At 50.9% G+C, this 15390-nt stretch overlaps 1 protein-coding gene across 1 annotated transcript; it reads left to right on the top strand.

The window, feature by feature from the left end:
• Positions 1-1082: 1082 nt before the first annotated feature.
• LOC119107573 (synaptotagmin 1) lies at positions 1083-14882 on the top strand. The gene is made up of 8 exons (XM_037231060.1): positions 1083-1259; positions 1736-1878; positions 2947-3036; positions 11350-11544; positions 11835-12008; positions 12264-12381; positions 12734-12870; positions 13714-14882. The coding sequence occupies exons 1-8, from the start codon at positions 1208-1210 to the stop codon at positions 13897-13899; spliced, it is 1095 nt and encodes a 364-aa protein (XP_037086955.1). The 5' UTR covers positions 1083-1207; the 3' UTR covers positions 13900-14882.
• Positions 14883-15390: the final 508 nt, after the last annotated feature.

The raw sequence follows: 15390 nt of genomic DNA, 5'->3' as shown, positions 1-15390 counted from the left end.
GCGGCAACCGCATCATTCAGCCGCCAGCGAAACCTGAAGATGACAGCGTGGCCTTTAAGCACCTGCATAAGGTGCCGTCCCGAGCTGGTGATTTGATGGTTACAGGCTGCGCTTAACAGCTTATAACCATCGAACTTTGTTAAGACTAGGACCGATGGCACCGGAGATGATGTCGCGACCGACAAGTCTCTGACAAAGCCAGCTGGTCGGCGAGATATGGCGGTGAAAAGCGTCGGAAAGGCCCAAAACGGTCGCCCTTCCATATCCAACCGCAAATTTCTCATCGACGTTGGCAGTTGTCTGCGGTATAATACCTTGTCATGGCACAGGAACTACCCTCAGTCGAGGGCCCGTGCTCTTTGCGTGTGGCCAGTTTGCCAGTGGCCGGCTTCGGCTGGTCGCTGCGCTGACTCCAGCACGGCAGCACGATGCGTCACAAGGCTCCTTGGGCATGCCAGCCTTTGGAGCCACGGCACGCACATCTGGAGCTAAGAAGAGCGCTCCCATACTGTCGAGAAACCTATTGTCTCTGTAGGGCATTCGCGCGGCTGGACGATGACCCGTATTGTCAAAATCGCGGCTGGACGATGGCCCGTATTGTCAAAAGCGCAGCTGGTCGATGATCAGTAACTGTCAGAAGCGCGGCAGTTCGGGAGCTTCCAAGAGCAGTTCACTTGAACGGCAAGCAGAAATGAGTATTGGATATGAAAAGGCGCTTCACAGCGACGCGAGCCATGGTCCATTGTGCTCACAGCTCAAATTCCTGACAGCGTGCCCGAAAATAAACGTCATCCCAATGAATCTTTTGACATCGGCGTCCTTTTCACATTCTGCACCTACATTGATTGACCTGAGCAGAAACAGACCATATAAGGGCCAGGCGACAGGACTGACCGCTCTGGCCCAGCCCCGCATGGCATGCGGCAGCGGCATTTGACCGCGGGCCGGTCACGGCCTGCACAGCGGCCAGCCCTCGTCTGGAGTGACGTCACTGGATCACAGCTGCGCGGAGGCCGACGCACCTGTGGTGGTGGCGCGCAGCTGGCGGCCGTGGCGTGCGGAGGCAGTCCGGAATGGGCAGCGCGTGGTTCCCGGGTGTCGGCCTGTCGCAAGTCGCAAGATAGAGACGGCGCGCGCGCGCGGCACGGCAGGTGTGGTGCGGCGAGGCATGGCCCAGTGACGCGGCGGGGCATGGCCGCAGGCGATCATGTACCAGCAGTTGGACGCGCCTCCGAAGAAGCAGGACAACTGCTTCAAACGTAAGTGATGCGATTGATCGAGATAAGTGCGTTGTCTTAGGTATTACGCTGCCGATTGCCGCTGTATACACGCACCGTGCGCGCGGTCAGCAAGCTTTGTTGGTAAATGTGTCTTCCGTGGCATTCGTGTCGGAAGAAAACAAAGTGGAGACACCCGATGAATGTTTAAGAAATATATTTAATGTGATAATTTCTGGGTCACTTGGCTCTTTTAGAACCATCATCACGTCTTGGATCTCATTCCAAAAATGGCATTACATAATTTTCTTGCAGTATACATATATCACACAATGGACGCATAGCATTGTATGGGTATTTGGCTCCGTAAGGATGAGTTACGTGGCATGCGGCATCTGAGCATCTACACGGCACTAGATTAGGTCAAATTGAGGCGCACAGAATCGAGGTCTGTGGGCTTCCAAATCAGTCAAAATAGGTTTGTAATCTTCGCATAAACTCGTACTTTTATGTCGCAGGATTTGGAATTCTGATCCTAGCGCTGTGTTTCTGCTGCATCCGTCGGTGTCTGAGCCCATTCCGAAGCAATGACGGAAACACGGAAGACGAGGAGTCTGGAGAGCGTAAAGTGAATCGTTCCCGCAGCGCGTCGAAGGGCAAGGTGAGATCACTCAGACAGGCGGGCATCACCAGTTGGTGCGCGCGTTTAGTGTTACCGGCTCTGGTGTCATCTCAATGTGTGGACAAGCCCTGGCCAGAAAATAAAGTTTCGCAGGATGACAGTGTCGTTGCAAAGTGCTGGCAGGGCCACTGGTGACGTCATCAAGTGACGTCAGATCTGGGTGTTGGGCTGTGGACCCATACCATGGAACCAAATGGGCTGCCAAGGAAGCCGTGACGACTGGGGGCAGGTCACGGCCTGCTGCATGACCCCGCGCAGTGGAGGTCATCGTGTGATCAGTGACACGTCACGGCTTGCTGCAAGACCCTGTGCAGCGGTCATCATGTGACCAGTGACGTGTCACGATCTACTGCGTGACCCTGTGGAGCAGAGGCCATCGTGTGACCAGTGACACGTCACGGCCTGTTGCATGACCCCGTGCAGCGGAGGTCATCATGTGACCAGTGACACGTCACGGCCTGCTGCATGACCCTTTGCAGCGGAGGTCATCATGTGATCAGTGACGCGTCACGGCCTGTTGCATGAACCCGTGCAGCGGAGGTCATCATGTGATCAGTGACGAGTCACGGCCTGCTGCATGACCCCGTGCAGCGGAGGTCATCATGTGATCAGTGACGCGTCACGGCCTGCTGCATGACTCCCTGCAGCGGAGGTCATCATGTGACCAGTGACACGTCACGGCCTGTTGCATGACCCCGTGCAGTGGAAGTCATCATGTGATCAGTGACGCGTCACGGCCTGCTGCGTGACTCCGTGCAGCGGAGGTCATCATGTGACCAGTGACACGTCACGGCCTGTTGCATGACCCTGTGCAGTGGAAGTCATCATGTGATCAGTTATATATCACGATTGTCTACAGAGCCCCGGGCTGTACAGTCAGCTGTGACGGACAGCATATGCGACGCGGCACGGTCGCTGACGAACCCCGGGCAGCAGGAGCGGTCGTGCTGCTCACTGCCAGTTAATTTGTCACGCTCCGTCACAGAACCCCGGACGCTTGGGACGGCTGCGACGGCGGCCCCCGTGACGCGTCACGGTTTGTTACAGGACTCCGGCGGGCAGGAGTCGGGCGATGACGCACTCGACGGCGGCGTCGGCGATTCCTCGGATCAGAGTCTCGGACGAATCCACTTCAAGGTAAGGAAACCCGGCCCACAAACCCGGCGGGCGGGGCTGAAGTTGGCCCACAAACCCGGCTGGCGGGGGTGGAGTTGGCTCACAGACCCGGCGGGCGGGGGTGGAGTTGGGTTGTTCCAACTTAAGATAACTGCAATTTAATGCATGTTTTTGTGTGGCACCGCATCTCACTAAGACGGCGTTTTTTCATCAGACCCTCTCCCCCTCCAGTTTCTCTGTGCTCATTAAGCCTCCTGGTTTAAAGCTGTTGTTTTTGTCATCAACGGTTTCCGCGCTCCTTTTCTTCCCTTTCGCTGATGTGTGTGTGGCGTAAGGCCACGTGCCTCTGCACACACATCTGGCGTATCTGCAGGACGGTACCTCGTGCTTTTTCATGGTTTTGATGTCAAGCCTAGTGAGCTCTCGTATTTGTGTTCATTAGGTCTAATGGACGGTGGGTAAAAGATATGGATTAGTAAAGTGGGAAGTTATCTCAGGTTTCCATAAAGAGATAAACCTAAAAATGAATGGCACGTTTTGGACACTGAACAGTTAGCAAGTAGAAAAGATTGACAACGACAATAATCGTAAATTTGCGCCTACCCAAGTTATGTATAAAAAAAGCCCAGGGTTACTAAACCAACTAACCTACTCGCTGAGTAATCGCCAGGCAAAGAGGATCTTTGAGCAAATAAACTGTGACGTAATCCTTAGGAATGTCAACTTGTAGATCTTTCGTGAGGAACCTATCCCCCCCCCCTCCCAAGTTGGCTTGATCCTCCAAGGCTGGTTTGGTGCTGCATTTTTTTTTTCAAAAATGAGAAGAAATTCACCATCATACAAAACATATTTTTATCAGCCCATGGTAACGGCTACAGTACTGCCGAAAGTAGCATTATTTGGCAACTCATGCTGTTTTGCCACACAGCAAACTATAATCGTCTAAACCCATTGAAAACCATACGTGTGTGATGCTTTGGTTGTCGGGCCTTTGGCTCTGCCCCCCTCCCCCCTCCCGAATAATTTACACAAATTGACGGCATTGGGACTCGTTACATGAAGAGAATGTCAACGCCTTATTTCAAACACTACAGCTCCAAGTTTTGAGTTATTCAAGCTTTGCGTCAAGGTTCCAAGTCGAGGTTCAAGTAGCAAGCTTGCTCCTTATGTGCTGAAAACTTTGTGTGCACTTTCAGACGTCTAATTTTAAAGTTCTAACCTCTAGGTCAAAGTCGTTAGTGTAGCCTTGAACTGGAATGGAATTTGGCACAGGCCCAATTTCACCCTACACAAATAATCACAGGTAAAGACTGTACCCCAGTGATTCTTGCAATGCCGGTTAGCTCCTTCCAGGCTTCACTCAATATCCAGCAGTCGGTGCTCAGGCCTTGATTGTTCGTCAGCGGCAAGGTACCAATAACTGAAAAACAAGACCCTGCTTCTCATGTAGAGCTTGTCTATTCCAAGCTGTCTCGCTGCCTCGCTATCTTCTTCTTTTTGCTTGGATTGGCACAACCATGTGTGTTTCAACACTGCAGGGGGACTTAATTAATGTGGTAATCTGACATGTAGGCAGCTGTTGTTGAGCGATTGTGACCACTTTATTCCAGGCCCTATTTTGACATGTTGATATAAGGAAAGTGGCCACCAGTGACTTCCTTAGCCCCCTTCCTTAATAAAAAGCAAAATCTCCCTCCCCTTCCTCAAAGTTATTTTGTTGCCTCTGCTACGTTTCTCTGCCAGCAGCTCACGCCCGAGCAGGTCCCTGGCACGCCCCAGACGGCGTCGGGCGTGCATCTAGGGTGAGGTATCTTTTCGTAAATAAAACTAGAAAAAGCAAACAGAAGGTGAGCGCACATATGTTTGTGTTTTTGTGTTCAGACATTCCTAAAAAATTCCGGCAGACGAATTTCGATTGTCGAAGAAAAGCGCCAAGACTGCGACAAAGGTACACAAATCACTGTTTCTCATGTTTGTGACGTGTTTGTGACAAGTAAGTGGACTCCTCCGCGTCAAATGGTCTACTGTTTGCAGCTGTGGCCGGTGAGGATGGTTTTTGCGCATATCATCATTTTAGCAATTTCCTCACGAAAAGGTACCTGATCCCCCGACCCCCACAGCGATTCGCTTTTAAAATAGGGGCGGTTCTGCTCTGTAACAACAGGGAAGAGCACCCATAGAGTGGCGTTTAAACTGCGCGTCTGGGAAACTAGAGGTACGCGGTTCGATTCCCCGCGACGCTCGCATTCCCTGCCAGAGTGCGAGGCAGGCGACGCCATATATCCTCAGCAGCTGGAGGCGTCGTTAAGCCCCAATGACGAAGCAACAAGGCATGTGGACGCGGGAGACGGCCACAGCGCCAGGCTTATTCCATCGCGTGCCCTAGTAGCGCTGTAGGTAGGCTGTGCCGCGCTACTTGTCAGCTCTGCGGGTTAGCTTTAGCGCGTCATCATGCTCGAGCCTGCTCATTTCTCACGCGTGTCCCACCCTGGGGCATGCTTCAGAAATATACTCTGGTGAAACATAGAACCACTTGCATCTAGCAATCACACTGGGGAGTGGCACTGACGTACGAACACGCTGTGCTGAACGCATGGATTTTAGTCATTTGTTGGCCCAAATTATGCATTCTACCTTCCGACATAGTGGTGCACTTTTTCCTTTTTGGCCAGTCCAAGCAATGGGCTGTCATGGCGTATGCAAGTACGAATATATTTATCATATTCCCCACAAATGCGCGCAGTGATTTCACATCACTCTCGTTAAAAATAGCATAAAAATGATATGATAAAGAGAAAAAGCAGCGAACACCAAAAATAAAGATCTTGGTTTACCTGAAGCGTGGCGATCAGAGCGACCTCCGCAAGTAACGGACATAAACAACTTTGAGCACCGTTTCATGTTAGATTGTTCCTCCAGGTTCCTGATTTGCTCTCTCGAATCTCTGAATACGGTCGTGCCTTTGGCACCGGGGACAACGCGCTCCGCTGAGCAGCTTCATCTGACTCCTTTGCATTATAGATATAGACATATATATATATATATATATATATATATATATATATATATATATATATATATATATATATATCTCTCTCTCTCTCTCTCTCTCTCTCTCTCTCTCTCTCTCTCTCTCTCTGTATATATATTTATATGTTTATATATATACATCTTGTCCATATATCTAATGTCGCAAAGACAGCGTATTTTCTTCACACACGCATGGTCCGGATACACTTCATGTGCGTGCACACACACACACACACACACACACACACACACACACACACACACACACACACACACACACACACACACACACACACACACACACACACACACACACACACACACACACACACACACACACACACACACACACACACACACACACACACACACACACACACACACACACACACACACACACACACACACACACACACACACACACACACACACACACATACACACACACACACACACACACACACACACACACACACACAGGCACGCACGTACGCACGCACGCACATTCATATTTCACACGTGACGACGTTCATCGGTGGCGCGCGGTACTCAGCGTCTGACCATGTATGCCCCCATGTAAAACTCTACTACCTAAAGAGAACGTAGTACAGGTGGGGGCTTCACGTTTATCAATCTGTTGGTGAGCGGTTCCCATTTGCGTTGCAGATAGCTTCTAATGTTATGACGCACCGTCTCTGTGCGAGATGTGCTATGGATCGCTAGCTGTGCTGTTATTTACACTTTACCCTGCCTGGTAGGTTGTGCGATGGGTTTCCTGGTGCATGCAGTATCCCCATTCCCGGGTATCCGGTCAGATGTTTGGAGAGTGCCGCCGTTCTCTGGCCGATATTTGACCTGTTAGGCAGAACCACGTGGTCTCCGCGGTGCATGCTTATACCTAGCGTCCGCGTGAGTGGCGCCAAACCGTGCGAAGCACCGCTGCCGTGGTCAGGGGTGATGTGTTAGGGCTTGGGCAAACAGGACTAAGTTTGATGCCGCCGTTGATATTTTTTGGTTTCGTTTTTGTTGTTGTTTTTTTTTTGGTCAACCTCACACGATAGGCAGCGCTACGCGGACCCTTCTCCTCATCTTTGCACCTAGTGATACCACGCTTGTATAAAACAAGCTGTACGCGTTTCTTTCTTCGTTCTGTCACTTGGTATCAGGTGCTGTAATGTAGATGGAGCAGTACGTACGTCATAGTCACAGTAAACTAGTGTCCGTTTCACTCATATCCCATGGAGTCTACCGTGCGTAAACACATGACGAACAATGCTTTAGCTCACGGTGGGTGTGATGTGGCGGATGGTGTGGGTGTTAGCTACCACCACGCTGCTTTAGCTCACGGTGGGTGTGGTGTGGTGGGTGGTGTGGGTGTTAGCTCTCACCACGCTGCTTTAACTCACGGTGGGTGTGGTGTGGTGGGTGGTGTAGGTGTTAGCTCTCACCACGCTGCTTTAGCTCACAGTGGGTGTGGTGTGGTGGGTGGTGTGGGTGTTAGCTCCCACCACGCTGCTTTAGCTCACGGTGGGTGTGGTGTGGTGGGTGGTGTGGGTGTTAGCTCTTACCACGCTGCTTTAGCTCACGGTGGGTGTGGTGTTGCGGGTGGTGTGGGTGTTAGCTCTTACCACGCTTCTTCAGCTCACGGTGGGTGTGGTGCGATGGGTGGTGTGGGTGTTAGCTCTCACCACGCTGGTTGTACGCCGGTTCGGGCCCTTATCACCCATGTTAAGACGACCGTACCATGGCCATATATCAACCCCTGCACATCAGTTGCTGAGCCTTGAGTGGGCGAGGTCTCGATAAACCACAAACATCCGTGAATGGAACCTTCGTATAGATAAACAAACATGCGTGAGGCCATCGGTCGCGCGGAGGCCGCCGCCAAGGCGTAGAGCACGAGGCTCCCGCGTGTTGTTGCACGTAACGCAAGCGTGCGACCGCGCGGCAGAGAAGGGCGGGTGTGGAGTGCGAGCGCCCGTGTTTGTATAGGCATACGCATGTAACAGGCATGCACCATTCGTGTGCTACAAAAACGATGCTTCCCAGGCATGAAATATATTTGTATATAGGCATATATGTATATATATATATATATATATATATATATTATTAAAGTCAGGGATCTGGTTTTCCTTGATATATGTTTCACTGAAAATGGAAACGCATTTGACGGGAACTTGCTTTTCAGGTGATAATTCATTTCTGCGATTTAATCATCTCTCATCATCGAAAAACCTGTTACGAAGGTTGCCTATATTACTTTGCAACGTTTCATTCCATCGCATCAGTCCTGCCAAAATCTTTACACATCGGTACAACTACACAAAACAACAATAAACAAAACACTCGTGGTCGCAGCGGCTCAAATCTTTTTTGTGTATTTTTCTTCCTCAAAATAGGTCACTCGACTTGATAAAAAGGCTGATATTATGCACTGTGTGAGTGGGTGCGTCGTATGACTAGAACAGAAGTGATCTTTATCCGGCTCTGTCGCCTCGCCCTCCCCAATTTTGCGGCCTGTTTCGACGTGCTGGAGGTTTCCTATTCCACAGCCACACTGTGCTCCAATATCCATTTGTCGGTTGATTGCTTGGCCTTTGGCCCTGATGTAAGAACTCCTGGTACTTTCAGGCCCACTTTTTGCGTGCGTTTAGCCAGTATGGTGGTACTTCTCACCAATTCAGATCCAGACAGTGTCCTTCCATGAGTCGATGTTACGTGCCGCTTTGGCGCTGTCTTGGAGGTGCAACGCCATCTGTCCTGATAATGCGGCCGCAGTATGTCCAACGTACGAGCGTGGTCGATGCGCGCAGCCGACGACGGGGCATTAGAAGTCGTAGACAACGTTGATCATCCTCAGTAGTGGCTTATTTGCGGGCAGGCTGTTCTTTTCAACGCAAGCTAGACGCAGATAATAACGACACGCAATGTAGTCATTTTTTCATCCAACCAAGTCAAAATGTGAAATGCGCTGCACAATGTACACTCAATGTACCGGTACGAACGACAATCACGATGTTTCCAAAGCCCAACTTTCATAAAGTAGCCAACCGCCGTGACTAATTTACTTATTAAAAAGAATGTCTTTTATAAAGTTTTGAAGTACGTACTCGCTGATGACATTGTGCAATGCGTGATGTTTTGCGCATAAGGCTGCAGGCCCCAATCAGCCAAGTGAGGAAACCTCTCAGTCGGAGCAAAACTTGCGTTTGTGTTTAATACTAGCTGTTTAGTTCAGCTGTACCTGTGACAATAACCAGCTGCACAAAAGACTCTCATTGGAACTAATACACCTATTAGCAATGATTGTACTCGTTGGACTAATTGCATGCTGTTGCACGCCGCAGTAATTGCCGGCTGTTAGCTCGTTGACCTATCGTACTGATCCGCAGATCATTGCTTTAAAGGAAATTTTCTACCTTAAACTGGCAAGACGGGAGAGGCTACAAATGGTGGCGAAAACGTTACTTCCGGATGATGTACGGGTTTTTAGGAAAAATATAATTTCTTACCAATATGTTTGTCAGCAAACGCCACATTAGTGGGATTCTGCGACCAGCATTCATACCTTTACACCGTCTCACGCATGCCTTTTCTCGCTCATATTAAAGGAGTGTCTATTATGAGGTCACTACACAAAGTATTCATTCTAAGTGTAGCAATCTGATCTCCTTAAATATAAGCGGAACCACACAACCATACGACACGCGAACCTCGGAATCTGTACTCAGTAACCAGCAACTTCCTCCGTCGCTGCCTGCGAGAAGTAATGAAGTGAAGCACCTGTGATGCATTGAGCCTTTCATGATGCAAACAGTCTCTTGAATTCGTGAAATATTGCCAGCCGCTCCAACGCAGCATGCAAGATGAATAACTCAATTTAGAAATAGGGGCCTGACTACGACGCGTCTGCCCCACCGAACACAAAAGACGAATGACGCACATTATGCATTCATCTGCCTCCTCAACAGCACTTGGATGAAAACACTCATTGAAGGCAATCAACAGCGCAGATGTACAATCAAATGACAAGGGTGACAGCAGCTTGAATCGGTGAAGTCATGATCTGCGACAGTGTATGTAGTGACTGACTGATGATCTTGTCATCAATAATCCGGCACAGCGAACTGATGAAAATCTATGAATGACCAGGAATTCTGTTATTTTCCCAAAGGCTGCTCAATGGGACGCGTTGAGTGACATCAGTGACATCAGACATGGCCAGCACGCGATTAAACACTACACATTAACGGCACATCGACACATCATGCTAGCTTATGAGGAATATGCGATACAAACACGAATGGAGCTCACGGCATAAAACGGATCAGAAATAATGCGCGGGCACGGGGTATTACAGGGTATTATACTTTCAAAACTCGCCGACATACGGGTTTCCTCCCATATCTTGTCTAATTTTCTGTCAACGTTGGGGGGCTTGAAACTCCCAACTGAATAGGAAATTACACCCCTGTGCGACCGCATCATCTTAACTCTATCCTAACTGCATGCCCAAACACATAAATATTCACCATTGTAATCAGAATGAAACAAGAAGCATACCTGTTAAAGTTTTGTGTCCCCACAAGACACCGTCTCGTAGATATGATGTAGTAAAGTTGAAAAGTACAGTTTTTTGGGAAAATTAGACCCTTGTCCTCCCATGATGAGATCAATTATTGGCCCAACAACATAAAATTAGTGCTATGCGCGAGATCTCGTCATGAACAGTCTACTGGTGCTTTCTGCTTAGCTTTAACTTCATGAGTTTGGAAACGCCAGGGATCCTATCAACTCACCATCAAACCGCATAATAAAACACGGCGAATCATGGCGGGGCTAAAAATCCTGCAGAACGTTCTTATGTTTAGACTACCTTCAATCCAACGCATGGTTTAAAAAGGCCGGTGTTTTAAGTAAACCGCCAAAAGGCCGATGATTCACCCGCCGGAGTTACATGGTTGAAAACGTGTATTCGCCGAGCGCCCATCGGTCGGTGCACACCGGGCCGATCGAGTCTCGAGCCTACCTCCGCCCCAGTGCGAATACCAGTGAATGCTCTCCACTCCGCCCTCTGACGGGATCGGCGTATTTCAAATGTCTCTCATTGCTCATTGCTCATTGCTCATTGCTCATTGCTCATTTCTCTCTGCTGGTTGCCCTGGCGCGCATGTCCGGAGCGAGCGCCCGGCCAAAGCCGTTTACCGTAATTGCGCATTGAAAAAAACAAACACATGGTTTGCCCGGATAGAACGCCGTGGGCCGCACTTATTACAATACCTCCGGCTATGGCCTTTTCAGTTGGAGTATGATTTCAACGCCAAGACGCTGACAGTGGTGGTGATCCGATGCGAAGGCCTGCCTGCGCTGGATGTCGGCGGCACGTCCGACCCCTACGTCAAGATCTACTTGTTGCCCGAGAAGAAGAAGAAACACGAGACCAAGGTTCAGAAAAACACACTCAATCCCGTGTTCAACCAGACCTTTACTTTTAAGGTAATTTGGTCGGATAATCTTACGAAGACCAGTGAGATGTGCTGAAGAGAAGCCAGGTGCAGGGTGTGTTCCGTTCGTTCGTGAGCCGCGTACGACGCCCTCTGGAGCTGATGCCTCCTTGGGGGGACGGGGGGGGGGGGGGGCTCTGGAGGCGAGCGAGTAAAGCACTACTAAAGCCTCAGACAAACCTGAGAAAGAGCCAAAACCTGTGAAATTTCGTCCCAGGTCATCCTCGCGTTACCGTTACTCGAGGACACAGTCATCAGCCCGCTGTCGCCGACCCTCCGCAGATGCCATACGCTGACGTCATCAACAAGACGCTGGTGTTTGCCATCTTTGATTTCGACCGGTTCTCGAAGCACGACCAGATCGGTGAGGTGCAGCTGCCGCTGTGTAACGTCGACCTGGCCAACGTGATCGAGGAGTGGCGCAACCTGGTCAGCGTAGAGAGCGACGCCGAACTGGTCAGTGCGGGGAGTGTAGTGGTGGACAGAACAGGACAGAACATCCACTAGATAGGGGTGGACAAGTTATCGAACAATGAAGAGAAGGGTGGTAGGTTGTATAGAAACGTGTGTTGTACGTCCATGTTCATGTGCCATCTTCATGGTCTATGTGGTCGGAAAAATAACGCATTGATATTGAGGATCAGCTATGAAAGACGGCTTTCCCCTCGCCCAGTGGGTAAACTTTGAGCTAATTGTGTTTTTGTTTAACAGGAGAAAAAGTTGGGAGACATTTGTTTTTCCATACGCTATGTACCAACGTCTGGAAAATTGACAATCGTCATTCTCGAGGCGAAGAACTTGAAGAAAATGGATGTGACAGGCTTGTCAGGTCAGAATATGGGTTTGGGGAAGTCACCATTTTGCCTTTCCATGCTGAGTGCGACTGCATTCATTGTGTCGCTCTCATAACTCTTCATTCCGGCGGTTATCTGGATAGCATGATGAACTTGCAACAAGATGGCGTGAACATGATTACCTGCTTGACACCTGAAGTTTGAGCCCCATCGAAAATGACCATGGTTTCCGATGAAAGGAGCAGTCACCCCTCTTGGTTGTTGTATGCATGGTGGTGGCTGTATGGCACCTATGGTGCCAACACCTGATGGTCCGATGGTGCCAACACCTGATGAAGTTCCAATGTTCAGATTTTACCAAACTTCGTGAAAATAATCTGGTTTCAGATCCATACGTTAAAGTGGAATTGATGCTTGGAAAGCGAAAACCGAAGAAGAAGAAAACTTCCGTCAAAAGCAACACCCTAAATCCGTATTTCAATGAGAGCCTTTCCTTCGACAAGATCAACAGAAATCAGATCGAGGTAAATGCAATTTTTCGTTACAATTTACATAACCGCTGGCTGTCGTCGATGACCTGTTTCCAAGCTGTACTCCAGTGGAACAGGAGGGCCTCATCACCTCCTGCTAATCCACGAAGCACTGACGCTGACCTGACAGGCAATCGCACCATTTTGATCGGTTCTCCGTTTCAGCCTCCCAGATACCGCAGAGTTCCGCCCGCTACCAAAGCGGAAGCCTGAGCCAGACTTAAATAAGGCCGTGATGCTCCAATGCTTTTTGCTGATCCCCCCCCCCCCCTGCGTAACACAAGACCTTTATGTGATGATCTAACGACGTACAGCGATGGTTATCCTGGAGATGCTCGCCACGCCTAGCCATTGTCCGCCTCCGCTAAGCAAAGGTCTAGGCTCCCCTCTGCTTCTGACCTCGCTCAGCGTCTATCGGGCAAAAGGTGGAGCTATACCGTCCCACTTGTCCTTTCACCGTGTTCAGAAAGAAAGTGACAGGACAGACAGAAAGTGAACAGAAAGACAGAAAGTAGGACAGAAAGTGAGACTCTTCGGCTTTGTCTGATCTTGTTTTGCCATGGCTGTGCAGAAAGTGAAGTTAGTAGCTACTCTTCCTTGTCAGAACTCCCCCGCCGCTGCCGGGTGGAGGTTGGAGCCCATCTGTCTCGTCCGGACTCTCTCTGCTTTCCCCAGGCAGAGGGCCCCCTCCCCTCCCTGCTCGCGTGACCGGATTCCGCCTCTGCCGGACAGAAGGTGAAGCCCCGCTGTTCACCTGACGTTTTTTGGTCTCGGCCGGGCAGAAGGTGAATCCCCCTCCCCCTGATCGCCTGGCCTGTTTCCGCCTCTGCCGAGCAGAAGGTTAAGCTGGTAGTGACGGTGGTGGACTACGACCGGATCGGCTCGTCGGACCCGATCGGCCGGTGCGTGCTCGGCAGCATGGCAAGCGGCGCCGAGCTGCGCCACTGGACCGACATGCTGGCTGCGCCGCGCCGACCCATCGCCGCATGGCACACGCTGCAGGACCCGGAGCCCGACGAGTGACGCACGTGGCACCCGCGTCCATCCTGCGTGGCGCGCAGGCACGCAGGCTCCACCCGTGGCACGCAGCGCCACGGACGGAGCCTGGCTTATCATCCACAGGGTTCCTGTCAAGAGTCATTCAGAATCGTAACAAAAAAACAAGGCTTTCATCCTTAACCCGACAGTCCCGTTTCTGTCCGTCGGTGATCTGCATGACGCCCCACGTCTGAACACAGCCGAGTGTGGCCCGTGCGGTGCTGGCTGGTAGGTGATCCAATTACACACAGAGCCCGAGGACGGCCGCTGGGAGAAGCCCGGCCGATCACAGAGCCCGAGGACGGCCGCTGGGAGAAGCCCGGCCGATCACAGAGCCCGAGGACGGCCGCTGGGAGAAGCCCGGCCGATGGCTGGACGTGCTGACGTTGCCAACAGGGCTCAGTGGACTAACAACAACGGTGAACTTTGCCAATAGCTGGGGCTCTCGAAGTCGCCCGTCAACCCACACATCGAGGCGTAGGCGGGACTAGAAGGGATATGCCTGGCTCACGCAGGGTACGACTAACAACAACGGTGAACTTTGCCAATAGCTGGGGCTCTCGAAGTCGCCCGTCAACCCACGCATCGAGGCGTAGGCGGGACTAGAAGGGATATGCCTGGCTCGCGCAGGGTACGCCCCGTCAATCCACACATCGAGGCGTAGGCGGGACTAGAAGGGATATGCCTGGCTCGCGCAGGGTACGCGCATGCGCACGACTCCTGCAAAGACATAATAGCTGGTGTTTTGACGTGGTATTGTGACCCTGATGAGTGCATTGTACGCCTGTATGGGTAGTCATTAGCGATCACTTAAGAACGCTTGTTGTCCTTTGAGAATGCGGAGGGAACTTCACGAAGGCCGTGCCTGTGACGTTCCTAGCAGAGAACATGCGTGTGTGAACGTCACTGCCATCTGACCCAGCTCCGCTTTCTCTTGAAATAAATGGCTGAGAATGTAATCACCATCACCATTATTATTCATTTAACGTCCTATCGGACAGTATGTACCTAACGAAAGAGCGTGCAATCATACACATATGCATTACACACACTCACTCCGCACTCTAATCCACACAAAGCCACAAGGCCGCCTCACTAATCCACATATGAAAGGTGTACTAGCCTGGCCTCTGGGTCGGCGCTCCTCAAGATCCATCAGCGAGACTCAATCACACCACACTGGGGTCGCATAAAGGAGGAAGCTGTTCATTCTCCTGCGGGCCGAGCATGCTAACCACCTTCAGTCTTGACCGCAGAGCGGAAACTTAGATCCGACAAAGCCTTCCGCAAGCTCGCCCGGGCATTTGACAAGCAAGGCTGGAGCCCTGAAAGGGCTTGGCGCAAGCGATGTAAACAGCGAAACCGGCTGCTGAACGAACCGAGCACAGCGGGTTAACCCTCATCCTGTATTTTCGGGGCACGTAGAGGCCTGAGAAGGGCTGGGTTGTGCGATCACCGCTGCAGTCCGAGAGCTGC

The sequence above is a fragment of the Pollicipes pollicipes genome, unplaced genomic scaffold (genome assembly GCF_011947565.3).
Source record: "Pollicipes pollicipes isolate AB1234 unplaced genomic scaffold, Ppol_2.1 Scaffold_6686;HRSCAF=7923_pilon_pilon_pilon, whole genome shotgun sequence".
Lineage (NCBI taxonomy): Eukaryota > Metazoa > Arthropoda > Thecostraca > Pollicipedomorpha > Pollicipedidae > Pollicipes > Pollicipes pollicipes.
The sequence above is the reverse complement of the archived record's forward strand: the minus strand, read 5'-3'. Positions and strand labels throughout refer to the sequence as shown.

What these genes read in the sequence shown, in the direction of transcription:
- LOC119107573 (XM_037231060.1), top strand. Translation starts at nt 1,208, where the DNA reads ATGTACCAGCAGTTGGACGCGCCTCCGAAGAAGCAGGACAACTGCTTC. An exon ending in TCGGACGAATCCACTTCAAG is followed by an intron (nt 3,037 to 11,349) that starts GTAAGGAAACCC and finishes TGGCCTTTTCAG; the next exon opens with TTGGAGTATGATTTCAACGC. An exon ending in ACCAGACCTTTACTTTTAAG is followed by an intron (nt 11,545 to 11,834) that starts GTAATTTGGTCG and finishes GACCCTCCGCAG; the next exon opens with ATGCCATACGCTGACGTCAT.